This window comes from Elephas maximus, chromosome 15, assembly GCF_024166365.1.
Source record: "Elephas maximus indicus isolate mEleMax1 chromosome 15, mEleMax1 primary haplotype, whole genome shotgun sequence".
Classification (NCBI taxonomy): Eukaryota; Metazoa; Chordata; class Mammalia; order Proboscidea; family Elephantidae; genus Elephas; species Elephas maximus.
In genome coordinates this window covers 50,838,705-50,866,194 of record NC_064833.1, presented here as the reverse complement: position 1 = coordinate 50,866,194, position 27,490 = coordinate 50,838,705, and the positions used below count along the sequence as shown (strand labels likewise).

Genomic DNA, 27,490 nt, shown 5'->3' with positions numbered 1-27,490 from the left:
GGGGTGGGGTGAAAGGTGCCTCCTAATTCGTGGTGCAGGTTTCTTCCAGCGCGTGTACTGGGCTATCTGGTCGTCATGGAGGCAGTCTTGACGGAGGAGCTTGATGAGGAGGAGCAGCTGGTGAGAAGGCATCGCAAAGAGAAGAAGGAGTTGCAAGGTGAAGGGGAAGTGGGGACCTAGAAGTTGCCGGGTCCAGGGAAAGCGCGTGGCGGGTCGGTTCTGGGCAATCTTGAAGGGCGACTGGTCTGGATCCTCCTAGATATCCCCGGAGTAGCACGTGGCTTTTCTTCTGCCTTCCCTGCCCGGGCAGCCCTTTAATCCCCACTCATTCAGAGGCTCCCTCTCCTCAGGCCCGCCCCGCACCCCTATCTACGGCCCCGCCCGAAATTACCATCTTGGACCCAGATCTTCCTCCCTCTCCCAGCCCCCGTGCGTTTCCAGCCCCAGTTACCGACGCTTGACCCTAAAGGGGTGCTTTTAAGATGACTCACCTTGGTTTGGGGGGTTCAGAAGAGATACGTCAAAGATTGGAAACTTGTTTCAGTTAGGTTTTCCTCTTGACACTGGTGGCGAATTGGTTAAGAGCTTGGCTGCTGTCCAAAAAGGTCAGCAGTTTGACTCCACCAGCCGCTCCTTGGAAACCCTGTGGGACAGTTCTCTGTCTTATAGGGTCGCTGTGAGTAGTAATCGACTCGAAGGCAATGGGTTTGGTTTTTTGGTCTTGACCTACCAGACGATTCAAACAAACTCACAGTTATGTCAATGAGATTTTTTTTTCTCTGTCTTAGCTTTATCTGGGCGCTTCTCTGTAGCTGTCTAACGAGTCTAATATAAGGACTCTTCTTGCTTCCATAAATACCTTTTTTATACCTTTTCCCCCTACCATTGCTTTATTCTTATTTCTCATTTTTTCTTACTCCTGGGTCTTTGATTTGAATTTGGTGGCTTTTCAGCTAAAATTCAGGGTATGAAGAATGCTGTTCCCAAGAATGATAAAAAGAGGAGGAAGCAACTGATAGAAGATGTGGCCAAGTTGGAAGCAGAAATGGAACAGAAACAGAGAGAGGAACTGGAGCAATTGAAGCTGACTTCTAAGGAAAATAAGGTATGTGAAATAATCTTTGTCTGGCTTGGCCTACAGCATTTGAAAACTATTATGCACTTCTATGAAATGGTTTACTGCATAAAACCATAAAATTGGTAGGGAAATGAAATCAGTTATGTTTAGGCATCACATTTCATTAATATTTTTGACTAGGTGTACATGGTAGTGTGTTTTTGCAAAGAATGTACACTTCTTTACCTACTTACTTGCCCAAAAGAGGAACAGATTAGTAAAGGGGACTGGGGGAATCATCACCAAATGAAATTTGGAAGAGCAGACTTTTACTCCCAGAATTGCCACAGAGCAGGATTGTAACCCTGGCAAAGTTACTTATCTTCCTGAGTACAAACATCCTTACATATAATATGATGATACAAATATTGCGGCACAGATTCTTGGAGGTATCAAATGAGACAGCAAATGTGAAATCTTTTTTAAATTATAAAAGCACAAATGGTTATAATGAATGAATTTTTCCCTCATGTTTCTTGGGTAAATTGGAGCATGGGAACTACTAGCTATTTTATCTTTGTAGCTAATATGCGTTACGTGCTAGGCATTTTAACATGTCGCATGTTTTATCTCATTTAATCCTGAGTACCTCACTTATGAGATATTCTTTATGATGTTTAAGTGTAGGTAATTCCATTTTTCAAATGAGAAAATAGGCTTAGAAAGATTAAAAAGTTTGTCCCAAAGTTAAACTATTAAGTGCCAAAGCCAGAATTCAGAATTGAAGCTGGATTCTGCTTTATCTTTATAGCGTGGTGGTTTATTGTGTGAGTTTTGGATGTCTAGGACCATAGACTCTATAGCCTCACTCCACTTTGGATAGAAAGTTCTTAAGGCTATGCCAAATCTTAGCTACTATAATTACATTTTATTTATTTGGTTGTTGGTTCATTGTTGACAAGGAAAAAACTAGTCTATACTGATACACAGTTTTACATAGTTGAAATTGACTTGACAGCAATGAGTTTGGTTTGGCTGTAGGGGAAGGCTTTCTCTCTCTGTTGGCTCAGGAGGAATGTTCTTGTCTCTTCGGCTTCCTGGTTCCTTGGAGATTTCCATATGTCTTCGCATCTGTCTTACCCCATCTCTCCTCTGCTAGCTTGTTTAATCTCTTTAATATCTCAAAAGAGATTGGCTGAAGATACTCCCTACACTAATCCTGCCTCATTAACATAAGACAGCCCATTCCGAAATGAGATTAAAGTCACAATCTGATTTTCATGTTTTGATGATTAGGGACACAGCCTTGAAGACTTCTTACTGTTGTGTTAGAGGCCTTAAAATGCTTTACATGTAACCACTGCCCTTGAGTTGATTCTGACTCAGTGACTGATTCCGACTCAGTGATGCTATAGAACAGAATGGAACTGCCCCGTAAGGCTTCCAAGGAGTGGCTGGTAGATTTCAACTGCTGACCTCTTGGTTAGCAGCTGTACTCTTAACCACTGTGCCACCAGGGCTCCACTTTATATCTGTATCATACTAAAAACAAGCTTAATTTTATATCAGTAATTGTAGTGATAAAAGACTAGTTAAACCTGTAAAACCCATTGTCGTCAAGTCAATTCCGACTCATAGCGACCCTATAGAACAGAGTAGAACTGTCCCATAGAGTTTCCAAGGAGCACCTGGTAGTTTCGAACTCCTGACCTTTTGGTTAGCAGCCATAGCACTTAACCACTACACCACCAGGGTTTCCTAAAAGGCTAATTACTACTACAGTTATAAATTTATAATAGTTATAGATTTATAAGACTACAACTATGACTACTAAAAGATTAGTTACAAGTCTTTATGCCAGACAGTTATAAATCTGGCATCTTTTGTTTTCTTACTTGGCAAACACATGATAACCATTTGAATATTAGGATCAGTTGTAATTTCTAATGGGATTATAAATTAAATACATTTTCAGCCTATAATTATCATTTTGTAGAGGGGAAAGGATAGGAAAAGTTTAACTTCCTAAAGTCAAGGAACAGTGTTCATCAGGTTCTGACTAAACAGAAGGGAGACAGGGTTATGGTGCTACATTTGAGGTTAGGAAGGTAGTACAGAACTGGCCAGCACAGGATCTTATACATCCTCTAAACATTATCAACATTCAGGGAAGGGAAGAGTATGATGGTAATATGTATTGTGTGCTAAGCACTTCAGCACGTTGCATGAGTTATTTAATCCTCATAGTGGTACAGTATAAGGTATTTTTCATGAGGTAAGTGTATATAATCCCATTTTTCAAATGAGAAAACAGGCTTAGAACTAGATTAAGAATTTCTCCCAAAGTCAAACTATTAAGTGCCAAAGCCAGAATTCAAAATCAGAGCTGCATTACTGAAGACGTGAATACCGAATTCTGCTGTGTCTTACAGGAAACCTGTGGGAAACACAGTATTTAGATTAATGGAGCAGGCAAAGAAAGAAAGCATGAGTGTATCTCTTTGAAGAGCTGTCAGGAAACTGCTTGGAAATCTGAAAACTCTCTGAAAAATGGGAAAAGAATACAAAACTATGTTATCTAATATGGTGTCTTATTTCTGTTACTCAAATTTGAAATTTTGCATTAGACATATTTGTGATTTTCAATAATAATATAATAATTTCAATATTAATTTAAAAGTATTTTTCATTAACTTGGTAATTTTTTTTTTTTTTTTTCTTCAGATAGATTCTGTCACCGTTAACATTTCAAACTTGGTTCTTGAGAATCAGCAGCCTCGGATATCAAAAGCACAAAAAAGACGGGTATGAAAGTCATGTCACCAAGTATTTTAGTTAGTGACGTGTGTGCAATACTATGTTAGGTTGTATTGGAAGGTAATAGGGAAAAAAAATGATTGAGTTCATGTACAGGCACCCAAACTAATCTGCATTAAGCAGCTGCTATTGCCAAATATTATGCCAGGTTGCTTATGTGAATCATCATTTAGTCCTGGCAATAATTCTATGAAATAGGATCTCTTATCCCTATTTTTTGGTAGGAAAATAGCCCTAAGGCAATACAATAACATACCCAGGTTGCAGTTCTCACTGTAGGGTCAGACTGGGAAGAGGTGTTCAAAGGTTATTTTTTACAAATATATTTGTCTAGGCTTCTATAACCTGGACAACCTATGGAGCTCAGTTCTAGTTTGTAACACGTGGGGTCACCGTGAGTTGGAATCAACTTGATGGCAGTGGGTTTGTTTTTTTTTTTATTTTTGGTTTTCATCCCAGGTTAAAAATTCAGAATTTTCAGTGTGTAGAATCTGGTGCACAGCCATGGTTAAGAAACCATGGTATTAAGTGGTGAAACAAGTCAAGTGTTGAGGTAGTTTGGAAAACAAGATATATAGGCATACAAATTTCTAAGAGAATTGTGTACCTAAATGATGGTTAATTACTATGAAAATTCAGAGCACAGAAAGTTATACTTTATGCTAAATATTAAATAGTGGGTTGGAGTTTGAAGGAAGTGTAGTTATATTTAGATAGGACATTCCAAATAGGAGAAACAGCGTGCACAAAAACAAATGTAAGAATGAAGTTTGGAGTCAGACAGATGTGGATTTTAATCCCCCTGACTGTTGTGACTTTTGGGTAAGATTATAAACCTTCTTCAAGCCTCAGTATCATATTTTTAAAATGCGGGAAGATGATACCTACTTCATAGAGTTGTGAATATTAAATAATATACTGTTTCCAAAGCCCTCATATGAGGCCTGGAGAATTAATGACTCAACAAATCAGTTTACTTTATTAAATACTGCATAGTGTGCCTCTTAAAAATTTCAACCTAAGAGCAATGTCATTTTTGTCTGAAAAAATTTTTTTGTCTGAAGGTAGATTAAATTATAAATATCTAAACATTTCTCATACTTGTATAAAATTTCATTCTTGAGTAAACATTATGGTTGTGAATTTCATAGAATCTTGAAATTTAGGTTTCAAGGTATCTTGGAGGTATCTAGTTCAGCTCGCTACTTAAGATATACATTCTTTTTGTGACAGTCTTACAATTTGTCATCTAGTTTCTGTAGATCAAAAGTGAAGGACAGAATCTTTGCTTGACAGTGGTTTAAAAAAATATTTGTTAGAATTGCCTGTACTTAGGAATTGACTTGACGGCAATGGGTTTTATAGTAGCTTATATAATTCTGGAAAACACTCAAAGGTACACCTCCTTCCTGTCTTCATTAAAACTTGTTCATTCCCATTTGGACCCTTAGTCAACAAAACAAACTCCCCTACTTTTCTCAAAATTTTGGTATTTTTCTCTTAAAATACCACATAGCCAAAGTTAATAGCTTCTTCAGATATACCCTCAGAAGATGTAGTGTATTCCCTGCTTAGCTGCTTAAACACTGGGCAGACAAAATACCTGGAAATTAATGTCCATAGTTTCTTATTACCTTGTTATGTAAAAGGAATTCTGAAACAGAAAAACACTGAAAGTTTATAATACTTAAAATAATGGAACCTGAAATCAGGGTGGGCAGTTGAGTATTAGACTATTTTTTGGATCTCTTTTTGTCAAAAGCGCCAAGAAGTAAAAAGGCAACTATAATGGTGTTTATGTTTGGGAAAGGTACAACTCTCTGGGTGAAAATTTAATGTGGAAGAGTTTTTCTTGTGAAATAACATACGCACATATTTTTAATCTAGAAAAGCATAGGAGTATTGAATTTAATTCAGAGAACTTTAGTAGAAGCTCTTTGGTATGGTAGAAAGAGCCCGAAGTAGAACTTACAAGAACTGGTCTCCAAAAATATGAAATTTGAGAGTTGGAATGGAATCTAGTTCGTTTCATTATTTTACAAATGAGAAAGCTGAGTCCCAGATCAGTTCAATGGCATACTGAAAGTGGCATACAAATCCAGGACTAGCACCCAGCTCTCTAAAGATTCTTCTTCAGAATTATTTTTGTTATATTACCCTGACTCTAGTTTTACCGACAATGTATTTGTTATGTGCTATTTTCATCTTGCATATGTTTTCATTAAACTTTATTGGTGTCATTCCATCTTCAGTACTGTGGTTGTAGAAGTGACGGTGGTCTAGTGCCACTGGGAAACTATACCTTGCTGGGAAAAGAATCTTAGGGATTTTCCACCTAGTGCCCTAAAGACAAAACTCATTTGCTTCATAATATTGAAGCAAAGCCTGAGGAAAACGGAAAGGATTAGATTAGGATTTAGAGGCTTAAACTGTTTTACAGTTAGAATAAAGTTCCACTCTTCCAGTAAGTAGTACATGACATCATTAACTCTAGCTCCCATCTGCCCCAACTTTTATTCTGATTCAGGTGCCTGGATAGAAGGAGCTCTCTGTGTTGTCCTTGGTCCCTGCTCTGCTTCTAACCAGCTGTATGACCTTTGGAAATCTTTCTGCGTGCTGTTTCCTCAGAAGAGGAAAATGAGGGGTTTTGGATTAGATGATATCTAAGGTGCTTATCTTCCCTCTCCCCTCTAAAATGGTTTTTAGTTTTCCTTTACAAAGTTTTTTTTTTTTTTTTTTTACAAAGTAATAGTGCCATCTCGTGTTTTAAGATTTTGTGCCTCTGTGATTCCCAGTTGCAGGTATGCCGTGAAATAAATACACTCATGGAATTGGCAGGAAAAAAACTTAAATAGGCTTATGTTTTATTTTGGTTTTGGTTCAGATAAACCCACTCCTCACTTACTGATATGGTTAGGTTCCAAAGACCAGGTCATTAAGCGAATATCGGCATTATGTGAAAATAGAGGATGGCCACATCGGATCACAAAATGCAGGATGACTACATCATTACATAACTGCCAAATTACATCATTATGTAACTGCCAAACCATTGAAAATCATGGCCCGGCCAAGTTGACACATAACCTTAACCTCCATAGCCGGTGTTATTCTTGCCTCACACCTTGGCATTCGTTACTGCTAGATGTATGTCATTAATGCACAAAATAGTAGGGTAGTAGATTTTTTACTATTGTTATAAATGCAAAATGTCCGATAACAAAATAGTTGATAAGTGAGGAGTAGGTGTAACTTAGAAATCACTTTGGGTTTATTTAGCATGGCACATAAGAAGGCATGTAGTACAAGTATGTGTCATTAAATTTAATTGAAACCTGCCTTCCCATTCACTTCTCTTGCTCCAAGGAGAAGTTGGAGGTGGGACATGAAAAATCTTTACCTTTCCCACCCTTTTTCTTGGTTTACCAAATCCTTTACTGTAATTTGCTACTGATAGCAAGGCTTGTAGAATTTAGTTTAACTATTTTCATTCTCTGACATTAAAAAGCAACTCCCCTCAAAAGAAAAGAAATCCCCCCCCTCGCCCAAGTATACAAGTAAAATGTGCTCATGGTAGAGAATTAGAAAGATGCAAAAAAGCACAAAGAAAAAAAAATTATCCATAATCCTACCGTCCAGAGAAAAGCACTATGAATATTTTAAATGTATCCTTCTAGTTTTTTTTTTTAAATTATGCCTAGACTTCATACATACTAACTATATACCTTTCTTTTTTATCCCCAATCTCATCTCTAGACACTTTTCTCTGGTTTTCTAGTTATGTGAACGATTTCAGCTATGAAATACATCATACTTTCTGGCTTTTGAGTATTGCTAGTTCAATTTTTTTTTTTTTTTTTAATTCTTTCTTTCCCAGCCTTCCCACATCCTATCCATCCTTTCGGTTCAAATCTACCCAGCAGCTCCACAGGAGAAAGACCTTGCAGTCTACTCATAAAGATTATAGCCTAGAAAACCTTAGGGGGCAGTTCTACTGTGTCCTATAGGGTTGCTCTGAGTTTGAATTGACTCAATTGGCACCTAACCACAACATCCATCCTTTATGCCACAGATCTCTCCTTTACCTTTCTCCACCCCATCCCTACATATGTTGCTGTAGGAATATCTCTTAAGACATTTGAATAAGGAAAGCAAGTTGCACAATGTAATGTATGATATGATTTTTGTTAAAAAAAAAGATTTTCTATGAGTATATCTAATTTATGAAAATGTATAGAAAAAAAAAATCTAGAAGGATATAGATACGAAAATGCCCTCTGGAGAGGGCACTGGAATTGGCAGTAGTCTTTAAGGGGAACTTTAGCCTATATTTAATATTTAATTTTTTATTAGGGAGAATGTTTTCATGTATTTCATTAAATGAGTGTGTGTGTATACTTTTATTTTTAAGCAGGTAAAAGGTGTGTCTCTTGCCTCATAAGAGCTTTAGCATAGTAATGCCTCATAGGTAGAGTGATGAGTTAAGAAGCTTGGGTTAGCCTGAGTTTGAATATGGTGATGATATGCTTTAAGGCTTAGGACAATGCAGTCTTAAGATGGTAATTTAAAATGAGTAAGTAAAGTTTTTTTAAAAGCTTAGCATGTAGCTTTTAAATAGACTTCGGAGAAAATTTTAAGGGCTTTCTTGCATCTCAGTACAATGCTAGGTGCTGGGAACATACAGAAGAGTAAGATGGTTTGCCCTTAAAGGAATTCACAGTGTAAAACTTTGTATAGCGTTCAGATGATCAATATGATAGTCCTTGTGGGAGAATGGAGAAAAATAGCCAAAACATTTGAGAGTCCTAAACATCTCTATTCCTTTAATAAATGAGAATCAGTCCTAATTATCTGAATTCACTTTCCTACATTCTCAATCTTTTCTTAGGACAAAAAAGCTGCCTTGGAAAAGGAGCGGGAAGAAAGGATAGCTGAAGCGGAAATTGAGAACTTATCTGGAGCCAGACACATAGAAAGTCAAAAACTTGCTCAGATATTGGCAGCCAGACAGTTGGAAATTAAACAGATTCCATCGGATGGCCACTGCATGTATCGAGCCATTGAAGACCAACTGCAGGAACAGGATTGCCCTGTTACTGTGTCTGCGTTAAGAAGACAGACTGCTGAATATATGCAAAGCCACGTGGAAGACTTTCTGCCATTTTTAACAAACCCTAATACAGGAAATACATATACTCTAGGTAATTTATTTTTCTTTACTATGTTTTGTTGCTTTTAAATAAAGTGTTTCCTGGGATCAAGCGTGAGAAAAACTCATATGGTCCTATGAAGAAAAAACATCACAGCATTTAGGCAGAATTATTTTCTATACAGGTAGTCCCCGATTTATAATGTTACGATGTATTCCAGTTAAGGAGAACCGCAGTACTTAAAACCATCCTCCCCCCCTTTTTTGGTACATCTTCTCCAAAGTAATATGTTGCAGTCCATAATTTGCTGATGTTACTCTCAGATATTCACTTGCAAATGTTCAGTTTTATGATTTACTGTTCAAAACACTGCCAGACTTATAAAGATATTGATAATAAAAAGCAGTAATAATGAAAACGTAAAAAAAAAGGATTTAACTTATGTCAGAATGACTTACAGCAGAGTTGTCAGAACAAAACCCTGTTGTAAGTCAGGGACTACCTATAATTTTAATAGATACTGGCACTTGGTTAGTATATGTTGGGAAGCCCCGGTGGCGTAGTAGTTAAGTGCTACGTCTGCTAACCAAAAGGTAGGCAGTTCGAATCCACCAGGCGCTCCTTGGAAAATCAGTGGGAGAGTTCTCTGTCCTGTAGGGTCACTATGAGTTAGAATCGACTCGATGGCAATGGGTTTTTTTTTTTTTTTTTTAGTATATGTTGTTTTATTAAATCAGTTGCCTTCAAGTTGACTTTGACTCATGGTGATCCCATCTGTGTCTAAGTAGAATTGTGTTGTGCTTTGTAGGGTTTTCAGTGGCTGATTTCTCAGAAGTAGATCTCCAGGTCTTTCTTCCATAGTGCCTCTGGGTAGACCTTCTAACCATTTGCACTACCCAGGGACTCCAGCTGGTTTATTAAGATGCTTTAATTTTAAGTACTTAACCATTTTACAGGTAAACTATATTAATCATTTTATCTAAGAAAAAAATAGGAATAGGATTCATCGTTATTACAAAAAATGTGTTGATTAGTGAATATTTAACAAAATGCTAAGCATAGAGGGGGTTAAGCTTTGACTAGTCTCTGGAAATAAAGGGCCTAAAGATCATAAGCAGAGAATGATTAGGAAAACTAATTCCTTCTTTTGTAGTGTATTTTGGAAGAAGATTTAGTATAAAATAGCAAAAAAGGAGATATTGTCCCCTTAGACATGGAGATTAGAGTCTCTATAGTTAATCACAATTTCATCTTTTAGTTCACGTTCCTCTTTTCACTTTAGACCAGTGGTTCTCGGTGGCTGCACTTTGGAATCCTTGGGAAGCTTTTAAACATACTAATTCTTGGGTTCCTGAAAATTCTGATTTTTTTATCAATTTTTTTTCTTTATGTTACAGTTTGCAGCCAGATTTAAGAACCACTTCTCAATGGTCCCAGACCAGCAGCCTAAGTGTCACCTGGGAACTTGTAGAAATGCAAATTTTGGGGCCCCACCTCAGACCTACTAAATAGGAAATTTCAGAGGTTAGTCTAAGGGTCTGTGTCTTCATTACAAGCCTCCTAAGTGCTTCTGTTGCTTGCTGGAGTTTGAGGACCACTGTTTAAGATAGACTCTGTAGCTGATCTCATTTCTTCCCTCAAACCTGTATCTTCTGTATTGCTTAGGCTTGGTTCTTATACCTGCTAGAAACCTCTTGTAGAATGAAACTATACTCATTTCAAATTTAGCTTGTCTCAAGTTGAAGGAATATACTTCAGGTAGTTCAAAAACAAACACTCGAAATACAATCCAGTTTCTTCTTTATATTATTCTCTCTCATGGCCTGTGGTACCTACCCAGTCCCCTAAGGTAAAAGCTTTCAGCAGCATTATTTCTTACCCTCAACCTTAGTCCCTATATTCAGTTAATCTCCAGTCCATTTCCTCCCTACTTTGCTTTCTTGAGGGATAATATAGCCATTGCTGTTGAGTTGAATCTGACTTGCAGTGACCCCAGAGGACAGAATAGAGCTGCCCCATAGGGTTTCCAAGGCTAGAATCCTTACAAAAGCAGACTACCACATCTTTTTCCCACGGAGTGGCTAGTGGATTTGAACCACCAACTTTCCATTAGCAGCCGAGCACTTAAACATTGCGCCACAAAGACTCCTTGAGTAATATAGTATAACATAATAATGAAGAGCACAGACTTTGGAGTTCAAATTATGGCTTTAATAATTATGTGACAAACTATTTCCTGATATTCTTTGTGCCTGTTATATCTTCTTGCTAAAGCTAATGATTCTTGGCCTCAAAAAATGTTTACGAGGATTAAATGAGAAGATATACAGAACATACACTAGTATACTATCTCTATGGTATAAGCATTATTAAGATGGAAGGTTTTGTTATTATGAAAGTAATATCCTGATAAAAAGGGGATAATATAATTGTCAAGAAAATATAAACCACTTCTAATCTTAGAGAGGACCATATTTTTTTTTTCTTAACACAAATTTGGGAGTATATTGTGTGGTTTTACATTTTTACTTTATTTTATTGCATATACATTTCCAGTGTCATTAACATTACTATTTTTAATAATTATATAATTTTCACCTTACAACTGTACCATAATTTAACTATTTTTCTGTTATTTCTAGCTATTGCTTTTTATTTTTATAAATTGTGCTTTAGAGATTAGTTCTGAAAATCTCTGACAATACCTTTAATTACTTCTGTTATGTTTCTAGGAGTGGAATTACTGGTCCAAAATGAACTTCAGAAGATTTGACCCTTTTTACCAAATAATACCCCAGGGAATTTTACCAATTTATACTCATTTTTCTTCTTTTTTTAAAATAATATTGTGCTTTTGGTGAATATTTACCCAGCAAATTAGCTTCCCTTATACATATTGTTCAGTGACACTGGTTACATTTTTTATAGCGTGTCAATGTTCTCACTATTTTCGTTCTGGTTCCATTTTCATTAATCTAGTTTTCCTACCCCACTACCCTCCCCCCGCCCCGGTCTCTTTGCTGTTGACCATTTGATCTCACATAGGTGATTTTTTTTAATAGGATCACAGTACTCATGGATGATATTGTTTATTTCATGAGCCAATCTGTGACTTAAATCAAATGACCTTTGGTGGTGGTTTCGGTTCAAAATTTAGAGAGTATCTCAGGAAGATAGTCTTGGGGGTTCCTCTAGTCTCAACCAGTCCAGTCAGTCTGGGCTTTTAAAGATTTATTCATTTTTCTTAATTTTTTTTCTGAATAATATCTTCAATGTCATTGCTCTAGTCTAAGATTAGGCCCTTATCTGTTACCTGAAGAATTACATTCAGTTTTGGAAAACATTTTTTTCTCTCTACTTTTCTGTAATATAATCTACCTCAGACGTCATTCTGTGGATATATCTAAGCTTTTTTTTTTTTTTTTTAATTGTAATCATGCTATATGTGTAGTTTTATATTCTGCATTTTTCACTTCCCGTGATATCATAAGCATTTTTCGTGTTATGATTTGCTTCTTTGATGGTATTGTATGATTGCATAAGTTTCCATGAAATGACTGTATTCCATGGTTTACTAACTATATGTTAACATTCAGTGTTTTAGGTTATTGCCTGTTTTTTACCATTATCTAAAAGTTTTTGACACTTAAATGTAAGCTGGTTATACATTTGCCATTGAGTCATGGCGACCCCGTGTGTGTCACAGTAGAATTGTGCTCCAGAGGATTTTCAGTAGATGACTTTTTGGTAGTAGATCCTCAGGCCTTTCTTCTGAGGTGTGTCTGGGTGGAGTCGAACCTATAACCTTTCAGATAGCAGGTGAGCGCATTAACCATTTGTACCGTACGCATGTATATATACTTGACACTTGTTATCAAATGCTTTTCTCAAAAAATAGTTAACAGCGCAAGAGGGTGCCTGATTTATTACACTTACCAGTATTGAATTTTATCATTAAAAAATGCAGAAGTGATTTAATTATTTCATTTGTAATTTCTTTTACTTTTCGTTAGGTAGAAAATTTCACTAGGTGTTTGCTAACTGCAGACCTGTTTTCCATTTTGTGAACTGTACTTTTGTGGCGTTTATTTTATTTATCTTTTAAATCATAGCATAATGAGCTTATTTAAAATAATGAACTCATTTTAAAAGCAAAAAATTAAATTTACAAATTAAATATCAACAAAACAGCAAACCAGTAAAATAAAAAATTAACCATAATGTAACCAATTATACTTAACTGAAACTAAATAACATTTAAAATAGGAATAGTGTTGACAGCTACAGAGTAGGTTTTTTTTTTTTTTTAATTTCTACTGTGCTTTAAGTGAAAGTTTATAAACCAAGTCAGTCTCTCATATATTACATACACTTTGCTGTATACTCCTAGTTGCTCTTCCTCTAATGAGACAGCACACTCCTTCCCTCCACTCCATATTTTTGTGTCCATTTGCCCAGCTTCTGGCCCCCACTGCCCTCTTATCTCTTCTCCATATAGGAGCTGCCTGCATAGTCTCATGTGTCTACTTGATCCAAGGAGCTCAGTCTTCACCAGTATCATTTTCTATCCCATAGTCCAGTCCAATCCCTGTCTGAAGAGTTGGCTTTGGAAATCGTTCCTGTCTCGGGCTAACAGAAGGTCTGGGGACCATGACCTCTGGGGTCCTTCTAGTCTCAGTCAGACCATTAAGTCTGGTCTTTTTACAAGAGTTTGGGGTCTGCATCCCACTGCTCTCCTGCTCCCTCAGGGATTCTCTGTTGTGTTCTCTGTCAGGGCAGTCATTGATTATAGCCAGGCACCATCTAGTTCTTCTGGTCTCAGGCTGATGTAGTTTCTACTTTATGTGGCCCTTTCTGTCTCTTGGGTTCATAATTACCTTGTATCTTTGGTGTTCTTCATTCTCCTTTGCTCCAGGTGGGTTGAGACCAATTGATGCATCTTAGATGGCCTCTTGCTAGCATTTAAGACCCCAGATACCACTCTCCAAAGTGGGAGGCAGAATGTTTTCTTAATAGATTTTACTGTACCAATTGACTTAGATATCTCCTGAAACCATGGTCCCCAAACCCCTGCCATTCAGTTTTTTCAGGAAACTTCTTTGCTTTTGGTTTAGTCCAGTTGTGCTGACCTCTCCTATATTGTGTGTTGTCTTTCCTTTCACCTAAAATAGTTCTTATCTGCTATCTGAGTAGTGAAAACCCCTCTTCCTCCTCCCTCCCCACTCTCGTAACTATCAAAGAATATTTTCTTCTCTGTTTAAACTATGTTTCGAGTTCTTATAATAGTGATCTCATACAATATTTGTCCTTTTTCCACTAATTTCAATCAGCATAATGCCTTCCAGATTCCTTCGTGTTATGAAATGTTTCACGGATTCATCATTGTTCTTTATCGATGGGTAGTATTCTATTGTGTGAATATACCATAATATATTTATGCATTCATCTCTTGATGGGCACCTTGGTTGCATCCATCTTTTTGCTATTGTAAACAATGCTGCAGTGAATATGGGTGTACAGATATCTATTAGTGTAAAGGCCCTTATTTCTCTACGGAGTGGGATTGCTGGATCATATGATAGTTCTATTTCTAGCTTTTTAAGGAAGCGCCAAATTGATTTCCAAAGTGGTTGTATGATTTTACATTCCCACCAGCAGTGTGTAAGTGTTCTAGTTTCTCCACAACCTCTCCAACATTTATTATTTTGTGTTTTTTGGATTAATTCCAGCCTTGTTGGGGTGAAGTGGAATCTCATTGTAGTTTTGATTTGCATTTCTCCAATGGCTAATGATCATTAGCATTTCCTCATATATCTGTTAGCTACCTGAATGTCTTCTTTAGTGAAGTATCTGTTCATATCCTTTGCCCATTTTTTAACTGGGTTATTTGTCTTTTTATAGTTGAGTTTTTGCAGTTTCATGTAGCTTTTAGAGATCAGACACTGATCAGAAATGTCATAGCTAAAAACTTTTTCCCAGTCTATAGGTAACCTTTTTACTCTCTTGGTGAAGTCTTTGGATAAGCATAGGTATTTGATTTTTAGGAGCTCCCAGTTATCTAGTTTCTATTCTGCATTGTTAGTAATATTTTATACACTGTTTATGCCATGTATTAGGGCTCCTAATGTTGTTTCTATTTTTTATTCCATGATCTTTATCATTTTAGGTTTTATATTTAGGTCTTTGATCCATTTTGAGTTAGTTTTTGTACATGGTGTGAAGTATAGGTCTTGTTTCATTTTTTTTTGCAGATGGATATCCAGTTATGCCTGCACCATTTGTTAAAAAGACTGTCTTTTCCCTATTTAACTGTTTTGGGGCCTTTGTCAAATATCAATTGCTCATATGTAGATGGCTTTATGTCTGTATTCTCAATTCTGTTCCATTGGTCCATGTATCTGTTGTTGTACCAGTACCAGGCTGTTTTGACTACTGTGGCGGTATAATAGGTTCTAAAGTCAGGTAGAGTGAGGCCTCCCACTTTGTTCTTCTTTTTCAGTAATGCTTTACTTACCCGGGGCCTCTTTCCCTTCTTTATGAAATTGGTGATTTGTTTCTCATCTCATTAAAAAATGTTGGAATTTACATCGAAATTGCATTGTATCTATAGATCGTTTTTGGTCAAATAGACATTTTTACAGTGTTAAGTCTTCCTATCCATGAGCAAGACATGTTTTTCCACTTACGCAAGTCTCTTTTAGTTTCTCGCAGTAGTGTCTTGTAGTTTTCTATGTATAGGTCTTTTACATCTCTGGTAAGATTTATTCATAAGTATTTATCTTCTTGGGGGCTACTGTAAATGGTATTGATTTGGTGATTTCCTCCTCAATGTTCTTTTTGTTGGTGTAAAGAAATCCAACTGATTTTTGTATGCTTATCTTGTATCCTGATGCTCTGCTGAACTCTTCTGTTAGTTTCAGTGGTTTTCTTGAGGATTGTTTAGGATGGAGTAGGGTTTTTTTGAGTTCTTCATTTTTATATTATTTTGTGCTGTCTGCTACTAATCTTTTGCCATTAGCCAAAACCATTAAAGAAATGTTACTTAGCACCAATGAAACTGATTGTAAACACTGGCATAGATTTAAAATGACGTATAGTATGTTTATGCAGAAACCGTGGTGGCATAGTGGTTAAGCGCTATGGCTGCTAACCAAAGGATCGGCATTTCGAATCTGCCAGGCACTCCTTGGAAACTCTATAGGGCAGTTCTACTCTGTCCTCAAGGGTTTGCTATGAGTCGGAATCAACTCGATGACACTGGGTTTGGTTTTTGGTTTTATAGTATGTTCATATGTATTAGTCTTTTAGACTTTGATATGAAAACTAGTATATAATTATTCTAGAGTACTTGCAGAATCCTCAAGCTTGTTTCCAAAACTGCATTTGAATAAACAATCACCCTAACAGCCCAAGCACATTCATACCTTTTGTCCTTGCTGGTATTATTCATGGTACCTGGATTTTGTCTATATCTTGTAAAGCTGGTCAGTTCCTAGTCACCTTTCAAAGTTGGGTGCTAACGTAACATCTGTGAAATCTTGGCAAACTTGAAATACTGTCGTAACTACCACCTCTTAGCTCTCATTCCTAGCTCTTTCTGTGGTGTTTGCCACATGTGTTTGAATATTTGTTACAGATTGTCATGCTTATATTTGACCTACCCAGACTAAGTTAAACGTAGTCTTCTGACACCTAGTGCTGAATGACGTGAATGAGCTCAGTAGGATAAGTACTTTTAGAGTGCCCGGTTCCTAAAAGGAATTGATATAGTTATTGGCTAAATGAATAAAGAGTATAAAAGTAATTAATATAGTTATTGGCTAAATGAATAAAGAGCAAAGAGAAAAAATTTTTTTCAGGTTGTTCAACAAAATAAATAGGTTCAAGGGAGTGAAGTATGTCTTCTTTTATTAGATAAGATCTCTATGAATTATTTTCATTTTTACTAGGTTAACATGTTTAGTGTTAAATTTCATGTTCAGTAGTTTCCCTTAAAATGACTCGTTTTAATGGCCTTTAATTATAACATAGATCTCCTTTTACCCTTTTTTCTCTCTTCTCAGAACACAAAAATAGACCAACATGTAAAATCATTAAGAAAAAAAAAATAGCTACTATTGATTGGCTGTTGATCATGTCCCAGGCAGGCTCTTGTTTAAAACATATCTGTATTTCTCTAGCTGAATTGGGAAGGTAGCTTTAATTTCCATTTTTCAGTAAGAAAACTAAGGTACACAGATTTAAAACACAAAATCAGGACTCTGACAGCTGCAAACCTCTGGCACTTTTCACTGTGCTTCTCAGTAGAAAGAAAAGCATGCCTCCTCTTAGTTCTTATTATCCCCAGACCATGAATGTTTTATGTTCTTGAGTAGAGGAATTGATTTACTAATTCGTGTGGATCTTTTGTTCCAGAATGGAACATAAGTTTGCTTTGGGAAAAAGTATGTACGTACTGTAATACCATAGTGATACAAACTAACACATTTATATCACATTTACTGACATTTTTATAAATATCTTTTGTTGTTATCCCTCAATTTCTTTTCTGAAAGTAGGCACAGTACAGTAAATGTGTGGGATTAAAGTACTATATTATAGAAAGAGATTTCCAACTTGGATGGATGGATGAGCTTTATTTGGCTGGCTTCAGTCTGAACTTCTGGAAATTGTATGGAAAATTGTGTGTGTGTGTGTGTTATAGTTTGATCATGGGTGGGTGGAGAAGAAAGGGGGAGAATATCCACAGCTTTCATAAAAGACTTCAAAAGCATTCATGGGCACCTTTAAGTCACTGCTCAAATTGTATTTATGAATATCGGAATTCTCTTCCAAAAGTATCAAACAGATGTATTTCTCAAAAAATGCAAGTGTTCATAAAAAGGTTCAACGTATTGTAATATGAGCATCACACATAAATTTGATAGAGGCAGATAGCCTGGGCTTAATGTAATGAATGAGCAAATGAAAATCTGAAAGGGTTTTGAGGGAGTGCGGGATAGAGTAAAGTTAATACTAGAGAGAAGATGGCAGGTACAGCCAGGATGAGCTGAGGAGAGGAAGGTTAAGGTTGACTTTTCCTTTAATGGAGTCTGCGCTCAGTGGAAGATTGGTAAAGCACGATACAGAATGGATAAGAATGAGCACTGTCAGTGAGTTAGGTCACCTTAGGCCATAGCCTAAGCTATCTGTTGATCTCAGGTATGACTGTGGACCTGTCTAATTCTGGAGCCAACTAACTTCCCATTTATGTCATATAAGACAGGTTAACGCATCTTTGCTGTTTAAATTTCATTGTCATTTTCTAAATAGGCAGAATTTGTTATGGCACATGAAACATTTTTCTATATACCTTATACATGTAGAAGTAACATGATAAATTAATCTTCTGTGTCTCTAGGAGGAAGTATTAAATCTTTGAAACTTTCCAACTCTGCTAATTGTAGAACAGTCAAGTGGAGGTGGCAGCTCAGCACGCTGAGTCAGAGTAAGATAAGAATTACCTTCATTGAGTCAGTCAGTGTTTATTGAAGGTGACTGTGCCAGGGAAGATTCTAGCCACTGTTCTGATCACTGGAGATATATCAGTGAGTGAGACAAACACAGTTCATACTCTCATGGGTCATTTTTTCTCATAAATGCCCATAATTCCTCCTCCTTCTCTAAATCGGAGCCCCTGGGTGGCACAAATGGTTAAGCAGTCAACCATCACCTGAAAGGTTAGTGGTTCAAACTCACCCAGAGGTGCCTCAGAAGACAGGCTCACAATCTGCTTCCTGAAGGTCACAGCCTTGAAAACCCTGTGGAGTAGTTCTGCTCTGCACACGTATTGCCATGAGTGAGAATCAACTCAATGGCAACTAACAACAGCCCCTAAACAAGAATGCTGTTTGTTGCTTATTTTAACTTGCTATACAAAAATACGTATACACAAGATATGCCCATTGTCAACTCCATGATTAGGTCTTCAGCCTCTTGTCTCAGGCATGGTCTAGGAAGCCCTTTCCAAGCCTAGAACTAACTGATGCAAATGAGGTAAATGCTTCCAAAATAACAGGTAAAGGCACTGATGCTGTCTCTGGGGCAGAAGTTTAGACTCATATGCACTTTTGCCTTGATTGTCCTCTCACATGTCTTACAGGGTCTTAAAATGAACCTTATAATGAGTCACCTTTTTTAGTCTTTTACTGTATTCTTTGGGAAACATATGGCAAGACAGTGAAGTATAGTGGCAATTTTGGGGATGATTACTCGGGATAAAGAGAGGGAAGCAGGTTTGTTTTGTAGTTAAGATCCCTGGATGTCAGGCTGAGGGAGAAGCAGAAGGGGATTCTTTTGCTTTTGACTGGAAAGGTAATGGAAAGTTGGGATAAGTTAAGCTTGAATCTGGGAAATGGATTGAATTCTGCAAGGTACTGGTAGAGGAGGAGGACGTTCATAACTTGGGCAGTTTCATCAGAAATTGCAGAAGTTACAAAAGGAATATTGTAACATGATTTATGAAAATTAAGTGCTATATTCTGATCTATTCGCTTTACAGAAGAGTTTGGAAAGTACTGTGATGATGTTGTAAACACAGCTGCATGGGGAGGTCAGCTTGAGGTAAGTTTGTAGTTATTCATAATGGCTGTGGATTATTAAATTACTTCTAAATCCAATCTGTAGTTTTCAGACATTTTTTAAATGATCCCAATTACTTTTTTTTTTTAATGTATTTGCTATGTATTTACCGACAAAGCATTGAGATAGGGAGTTAACATTCTTAGGCTGTTGAATAAAGTATGTACTTTCCAGAAGTGAAGCACTATTCCATTTTAAATAGTGCAGTGGTAGATCCTTGTGTTGGCTAGACTGGTATTGCAGCTGTGTAAATCTTTCCATTTATGATGCTGCTCCTGGCAATATGTTTGATTTTCTAGATCTGTGAAAGTGAAGATTTTACTCAAGTACAGCAAAATCTACTCCAGTGGCTCAAGCTGCTGAAGATTACTACTGAAAAAGGAACTTCTCCGTTATGTCAGAAATAGAGAACAGTGTTTTTTTGAAAATACAAGTCAAATCGTACTACAACACATCTATTAGAATTGTGTTTTGAATTCCTAGTTTATAGTGACTGACTGACTTGAAAGCAGTATTTGACAAATTAAAATTCAAATGCAAGAAAACAGTATGTTCAGCCACTTGTAAGGGCTTAGGAATTTCTCTTTAGCTCTAAATATTTATCTTACTGTTATATTTATTTTATTAAAACAAAATAAACAAACCACCTAGATAGTCCAGGTGGTGATGACACAGCCTGATGATGTATGGAAAGACAAAGGATAAGAGAGAGAGGGCAAGTCTCAGGTTTACATCCTAGCTTTTGTGTCAACTTCTTAGTTTTGTGACCTTGGGAAAGTCAGTAAACCTCTTAATTATTGAATGGGGCCAGTAAAACATCTGTGTGCACTCTGTAGGGTGTTTGTGAACCTTAAATAAGGCAGGGAGTACATTCATGGGAGTTTGTAAGCTAAGGAGGTGCCAGATGGATGAATCGATCATGATTATTACTATTAATGGTATTGTATAGTAATGATTGGTCATCTTGAATAGTTTTTGGCTCTGAGTATTTCATTTCAACAACTGTTTTTTGAAGCTGCAACATGAATGCTTTCTTAGAAATTTTTTTTCTCAGAAGTGCTCTATCTGTACCTCTTCTGAGCCACCAGGGGGGACTGTGTCCATATATTTTTGTATGTCTCTCCTGGGTCTTTCAAACTGTCAGGAAGTTTTCATAGTAGCTTTATCACTGAGTACGTTAGGAGTGAAGATACTTGAACTTTTTTGTAAGTATCACAAATTAATATAAATGTTAGCAACGTAAGCAATTTTTTTTTTTAAGACAAGGCTTTTAAAACATCTTTTGAAGGACATTTACTCAAATTGCTCAAATGTGAATTCAGTTGAAATAAAAGTTGCTGTCTTTACAATTATTTAAATTGTTTATTAAAGAGAAGGTCTTCATATAATTTCTGAAGGCTTAGAAGGGCTATTAAGATTCCCAGAGCTCGCTTAACAGCCTACATACCATGCTAGCTTTTTAAAAATGTTCTTCAGGTCTAAAAAAAAAGGTGCCACTTTTTCTTCTTTCTCTATTGTTTCTTCTCCAAAGGAACATTTTACGAGAGGGAGTGTGGAATTAACTTGCTGTCACGTCGTGTAGAACTTTTTACAAGAGAAAGTGTGGAATTAACTTGCTGTCACGTCGTGTAGAACTTTTTACGAGAGAGAGTGTGGAATTAAACTTGCTGTCACGTCGTGTAGAACTCTTTCAATATGCCTGATGTAATTTCTTATGTTCTTTTAAGACTTCCTAAAAGAATCATTGTCTAGACAAAATGTTCTTATAATGGGGCAAATACATAGATCAGGGCACTATGATTAAAGACTGATAGTGATTAATTCGGTTATGAACTTGGGCTCTAGAGTCAGATTTCCTCAATTCAGATGTGGGTCATTTTATCTCCTACTGCTTGACTCTGGGCAAGCCTCTTAAGCCTTCTCTGCTTCAGATTCTGGATCTTTGAAATGATCAAACAGTAGTACTTATCCCATAGAGTTACTGTGAAGATTGAATGAATTCATAAAGTGCTTAGAGTGCTTGGTCATAAATGTAAACTATGTTATTATCAGCATTATTAAACATTCATTAGGCTTTAAGCTCTGGTTTTATATTGTGTGAAATTACTTGAAATTATGTTAATCAGATAGAACTTCTTGGAGGTATCGTACATTTCATGTGCATACCTATTCTGCTAATGCTTGGAAAATTTTAGAGCAGAGGTTTTCAGCCTTGACTGTACATAAGAGTTATTTAAAAAGCTTTTTTTTTGAAAAGTCAATACCTTCTGTTGTACACTCTCCTTCCCCTCCAAATTGTAATTTATTTGGTGTGGTGCTTGATTAATGGTATATATAAAAACTTTTTATTATGGAAAATTTCAAGCATATTTATAAGTAGAAAGACTATTATAATGAACCCACTCTGTCGATCACCCCACTTCAATAATAACGGCACTGATATTTCTTAAAAGCTGTTGTGCAGTCTGTGCTTGAGAAACATGCGATCTAATAAACATTTTATTTATTTGTTTATTCAACCAAAAAACAAAACCCATTGCCGTCGGGTTGATTCCAACTCATAGCGACCCTATAGGACAGAGTAGAACTGCCCCATAGAGTTTCCAAGGAGCACCTGGTGGGTTTGAACTGCCAACCTAATGGTTAGCAGCCATAGCTTTTAACCACTCTGCCACCAGGGTTTCAGGTATTTATAAGTGCCCACTGCATGCCAGGCTCTCGGTGTTCGGTGATGAACAGAGCACAGCTCTTGCTGACTGGTTGCCCTGTCGATGCTTGCTTAAATAGTTTGTGAGTGAATAAGAGAAACGTTTTTCTTTTCCTTACTAATACATTTTTCTTTTCCCTGAAGCTAAGAGCACTATCTCACATTTTAGAAACACCAATAGAAGTAATACAAGCAGATGCTCCTCCTATTGTAGTTGGTGAAGAGTATCCAAAAAACCCATTAATACTAGTGTAAGTACCTAGAAATCTTATTTTATTTTTCATAATTAATGCACAAAAGAATAGAAAAAATACGTTGATTAATCAAAAAACTGTCTTTAACTTAGTTATGCTTATTTTAAAGGTAACTCTAGAACTAGAAAAAAAGTAAAAAAACTTAAGCATTGTCAAAATATGTGGTTTAGATGTTTGAACATCAAGTGATTTATTCTTAAATATGAATAAAGAATAAATTCATTTTAAAGATAACAGAATTTTAGGGCTCGTGTGCATGTTGTCGAAGTTTGATACTAATAATGCTAGTTTGATACTAATAATGCTAAAAGCTTCAATAAGTTTAAAAGTTGAAATGTGTTTATGTTCCTTGATTCTTTATTATCCTTAGAGATTATTTTCTTCATATTGTGAAAATACTTTATATGATCAGAGCTCTTCTCTGAAATACAGTATGGAGGGCTTGCTACCTGCTTTAGTGTTTATTAGTTAAACCAAAAAAAAAAAAAAAAAGGAGGTGTTAATGGCTTGGATTTAGGTAAAAATGTAAGCTTATTGAGCATTTAGCATCTCAGCCTTTCCTAATTTCCCTACAATGAGTGTGTCTTACCTGATTTAAATTCAACAGACATGATTATTAGAATCAGTTATTGCCAACTGCTGGTACTTTTCCAGTGGTGGTGATATTTTAAAGAATATGTTGATGTAGTCTATTGAATGATAACCCTGTGGAGTGATTTATTCAGAGTGCTTGGTGTTATATACATTATAAATACTTATATACATTTTAAACATTTATATACAATGAATTACTTTTCACCAAAACAGTTCATTTCTGCTCTTTTCATTTCAGGTATATGAGACACGCATATGGCTTAGGAGAACATTACAATTCTGTTACACCGTTGATGAATGCAGCTACTGAAAATTGCAGCTAGTTTACAAAATGTTGTGCAATTATGTTTAAATACAGTGTATGCATCTGAGTATTCATACCAAGTGCTGAATTGTTCTAAATGTTACTGAAAAACACAACTACCTTAAATGAGCTTTATGGCAAAGCTACTAACAAGTTTTTCAGAAATGTGTCAGAGATAAACCAATATCCCTTTGGTGATATTTTAAAAACTGTAAAATCCATTGTGAAGAACATCGTTCATAGACCAAGATAGCACCCTGTTCACTGATATTTTCATTGATATAAGACCTTGGACAATCTGTTCTGTGTTGGAGTAAATTTTAAGTATTTTTCATGTTGCTAAAAGCTTTCAGTAACTATTTCATTGTAACTTTTCTTGAAGAAGTGAATTGACTCAGTCTCTTTGTCCTTCCAATATATGGAGGATGATGATAGCAGATTTAACTAATGCTTATAAATGAACTTGATTATTATAGTAACCTTGGTATTAATGGAGCTAATGCCTTGAAACTTTTTATTTAACCCCATCAAGGTGCAACTTAAGAAGCTTGTTTTAATATTTAAGAATTTCTAAATACTCAGTTGGGAATCAGTTGTCGAGTTGAAAGAAGTAAGAAAAATTCAAAGGCAACTAGGTTTCTGTATCAGATAAAAACCTCTAAAGAACTAGAGATTAGCTTTTTATTTTTATGTAACTTAAAAAACAAAACAAGAACACAGCAGATTACTGTATCTTTCTAATTTATTATTTATTCCTTGCTGCTCCTTAAACTCTGGAATTAGTACCATCATCTCTTATTATCTTCATGACTACACATTTTTATATTCTCTCTGTGTTTTCCTGTCACTACTTAGCTGGTTTGCTTTCCTTGCAGTCTTTTCTACTAAGAAACAGTTGAGGTGTCTCTCATCCTCTACCTTGTACAAGTTGAGGGAGTAGCAATGTTAGAGGATCCAAGGTCAGTCACGTTTGCTTCATATTCTTCTTTTCCAGTTTGCCTTACAAGCTCTCATCTTTTTTGCTTCATTCTCTAGGATTTGAAGAAAATCTTTGTTCTTTGTTATTTTGTTAGGCTTACTAATATCACCTTCCCTTTAATTCAGATATTTGAGAATGTTTATATTGCATGTATGGATAAAGTTGAAAGCCGCGGTCTGGAAGTCAAGATTTGTATAGTAAAATCAGTACGCAGTAGTGTTAGGGGTCAGAGATTTATCTAGCTCCAGTTTCAGGTTACTCACAACGGTATTCCTTCTGTAAAGATAGTAGCCATATGTACAAACGTGTCTGGTCATTTGCTATGTAAGGAAGTATTTGTGAAAATGAGCCCTTTTTGGTTTGATCTATTTTTCCCAGATTAGAAATACTAAGTAGGTAGATTTATCATCAAATTTATAATATTTCATTTTTGTTTCTCCATAAGTGCAACTCCTTTTTGTAAGTAAACATTGTGTCTATAATATTTAAAACGGGACGTCAGTCTCACATGCCCTGCAGGTAACAGATGTGAGACTCCAGCAGAGACTGGTAATCTAGTGCAAGTAAGGCTACCCTTAAGGCATCCTGATTGCAAAGTTTAAAAAGCATTCTGCCTGCCAAACAAAATATATTCTGAAGGCTGCTTGTCTTGTAATCTTGATTTGAATGTTTTTGGGTCTCAAATTTATAAAAGAATGAAATGGTAAAATACTAAACATCTTGGCTTTATTTTAAAGTAATATGTTACTTTAAAATTAAAATACAAACAAGATATTATGAAACCTAGGTACTACGAATTCCATCTACATCTGAAGTATTCTAAAATAACTTATTGGTACTTTTTTTTCTTTTAACAACAAGCTAAGTAGTTTTCTTGATTATAGATTTTTTTTAATTTTTATTATTATTAAAAAGATTAAATAGCCAATATGGTTATAAACGGAAACTCTGGTGGCGTAATGGTTAAGAGCTATGGCTACTAATCAAAAGGTCAGCAGTTTGAATCTACCAGGTGCTCCTTAGAAACCATAGGGGGCAGTTCTACTCTGTCTTACAGGGTCTCTATGAGTTGAAATCAACTTGATGGTAACAGGTTTTTTATGGTTATAAACAAAGTGGGTATGACTGGCTTCTGTTTTGTGATAAGACTTCAGGTAAACATCATTTTAGCTGTAGCCTAAACGTGAAATCTTTGAAAATGGAAGATGTTAATTTAAAAGCTGCATATAGTAATTTAGTTTGCTAAATGGTGATGGTCTAATGAAAGGTTTATGAGCTTTCTTTTGTCCTAACTCAGAAAAGTATATTTCAGAGTTCTGTAGTATGTCTTTAGCCAAAAATTTTATCCACTGTAATGTTTACAATTTGTACAAAGCAAAAAAAGTGTGTAATTATAGTGAGCAATATAGTTTTGCTGGTGTTATCTGATGTTTGCCAAAAAAGAATAAAAGATGAATGAATTAAATCAACACGTTTGTTCAAATTGTCATTCTTTAATGATTTTAAAACTTAGAAACGGAAAACTTATTTTGCTTCAGAATTTTGTCTAGCCTTTGTTTTGTCCTGACACACAATTGAGAATAATACAATCACAAATTCTTGCATTTAAGGGCTTTAAAATAAATATAAGAGCCTTGCATTATGCCCAGATAAAATAGAGGGAGATAGTAAAATAATAGCTGTTTAAACCATGGCTCTTAAATATCGGGTAGAAGCTTTAGAACCTTTTAGAATAACGAAGGTTAATTTAGAGAAAACGTATTGGAAGAATATTCTAAGACTTGTAGGTATTAAAAAAGAAACGTTTGCAAAAATGTGAAACAGAAAGGAAGTTTGTGCAAATTAATATCATAGAATTGTTAACATATCATCTTGGCGTAGTGTGGGTTGTGATGAACTAGCTAAAGGGCAGTTCAACTGATTCCTTAAAGGTTTAATTGGTAACTTAATACTGTTTAATACTTTCATTGAACAAATGAGTTGTTTTTTTTCACTGTCTCCTATGTCTTCTGATACGTTGATTCTTCTATCTTAAATCTTGTTTAAAATAACCTTTCTCCATCTTGCAGGCCAAAGGGGCGGGAAACAAAAACAAGCCTCATGGGGTTTCTAATTCTTTTAAAAAATTAAGAGTAGATTTTCAGAAACATCAATTCTTGTCCATTAACCCTCCATTGTTTTCGTGTATATCAGAACCTTCGAATTACCATGCTTGGTAGTTGGAATACGTAGTACTTGGTTGGAATGCTTCATTCAGCCTACTTTACCCAGCTTACTTCTGGCTTCAGCTAAAATAGCACCTACCTAGGCAAACCTCCCTTGACCCCCCTGACCTGGGCTGTGTGGAGTACTCTGGTTAATGAATTTCTTTGTAGTACCTACACATTTGTAATTAGTTATATTTAGTTGTTTATTATCTATTTTTCACCTAGTCTTTAAGTGCGAAGCAGGAATTAAATGTGGACTATTCTCACAGTATCTCACACGTTGCCTGGCTTATTTTAGGTGCTTAGTAAATGTATGTTGGCAGTCTCAAAATGCCAATTGAAATGATAGGATATATGACCAGGGAGTTGCAGTTAGGCTATGAGACCACTGGGAACAGAGAGACTTAGAATTATGCTTGCTCACAAAAGGCCTGTTTTGCAGTTTACCTTCTCCATGGGTGAATTCTTCAGGTCTTTTTGTTGATTGAAGAGAAGAAGTAAGCCTAATCTAAAATAAGGAAAATCAGTTCAGGGAAATATTAAAAACTTAGTATACTGACCAGAGGGGTGTTTATAGTTGTCTTATTTCAGTATGATCAGTATGGCTATTATACCTTACTGAAACAAATTACTGCCTTTCTACAAGGCTGCTGAATTTATCAGGTCTCTGATCTTTTTTTTTTTTCTGATCAGGGATGGTTGGTAATCTATCTCCTGATTTTTCTTTTCTGGGTCACCCTTGTCTTGACAAAAGGAAAGTTCTATATATTGTATATAATTTCAACCAATCCACTGTTAGCA

At 35.9% G+C, this 27,490-nt stretch overlaps 1 protein-coding gene across 4 annotated transcripts; it reads left to right on the top strand.

Annotated features, from left to right (window-relative positions):
• Positions 1-25,918, top strand: OTUD6B (OTU deubiquitinase 6B). Of its 4 annotated transcripts, XM_049854511.1 has the most exons (7): positions 1-157; positions 954-1,105; positions 3,782-3,862; positions 8,763-9,075; positions 19,565-19,626; positions 22,496-22,602; positions 23,438-25,911. In XM_049854511.1, the coding sequence occupies exons 1-7, from the start codon at positions 76-78 to the stop codon at positions 23,520-23,522; spliced, it is 882 nt and encodes a 293-aa protein (XP_049710468.1). In that variant the 5' UTR covers positions 1-75; the 3' UTR covers positions 23,523-25,911. The 4 variants fall into 4 exon arrangements, with proteins under 4 accessions (XP_049710468.1, XP_049710470.1, XP_049710469.1 ...); XM_049854513.1 differs by lacking the exons at positions 22,496-22,602; positions 23,438-25,911 and adding an exon at positions 21,176-21,823 and having other exon boundaries at positions 15-157; XM_049854512.1 differs by lacking the exons at positions 22,496-22,602; positions 23,438-25,911 and adding an exon at positions 19,944-21,168 and having other exon boundaries at positions 15-157.
• The last annotated feature ends 1,572 nt before the right edge of the window (positions 25,919-27,490 follow it).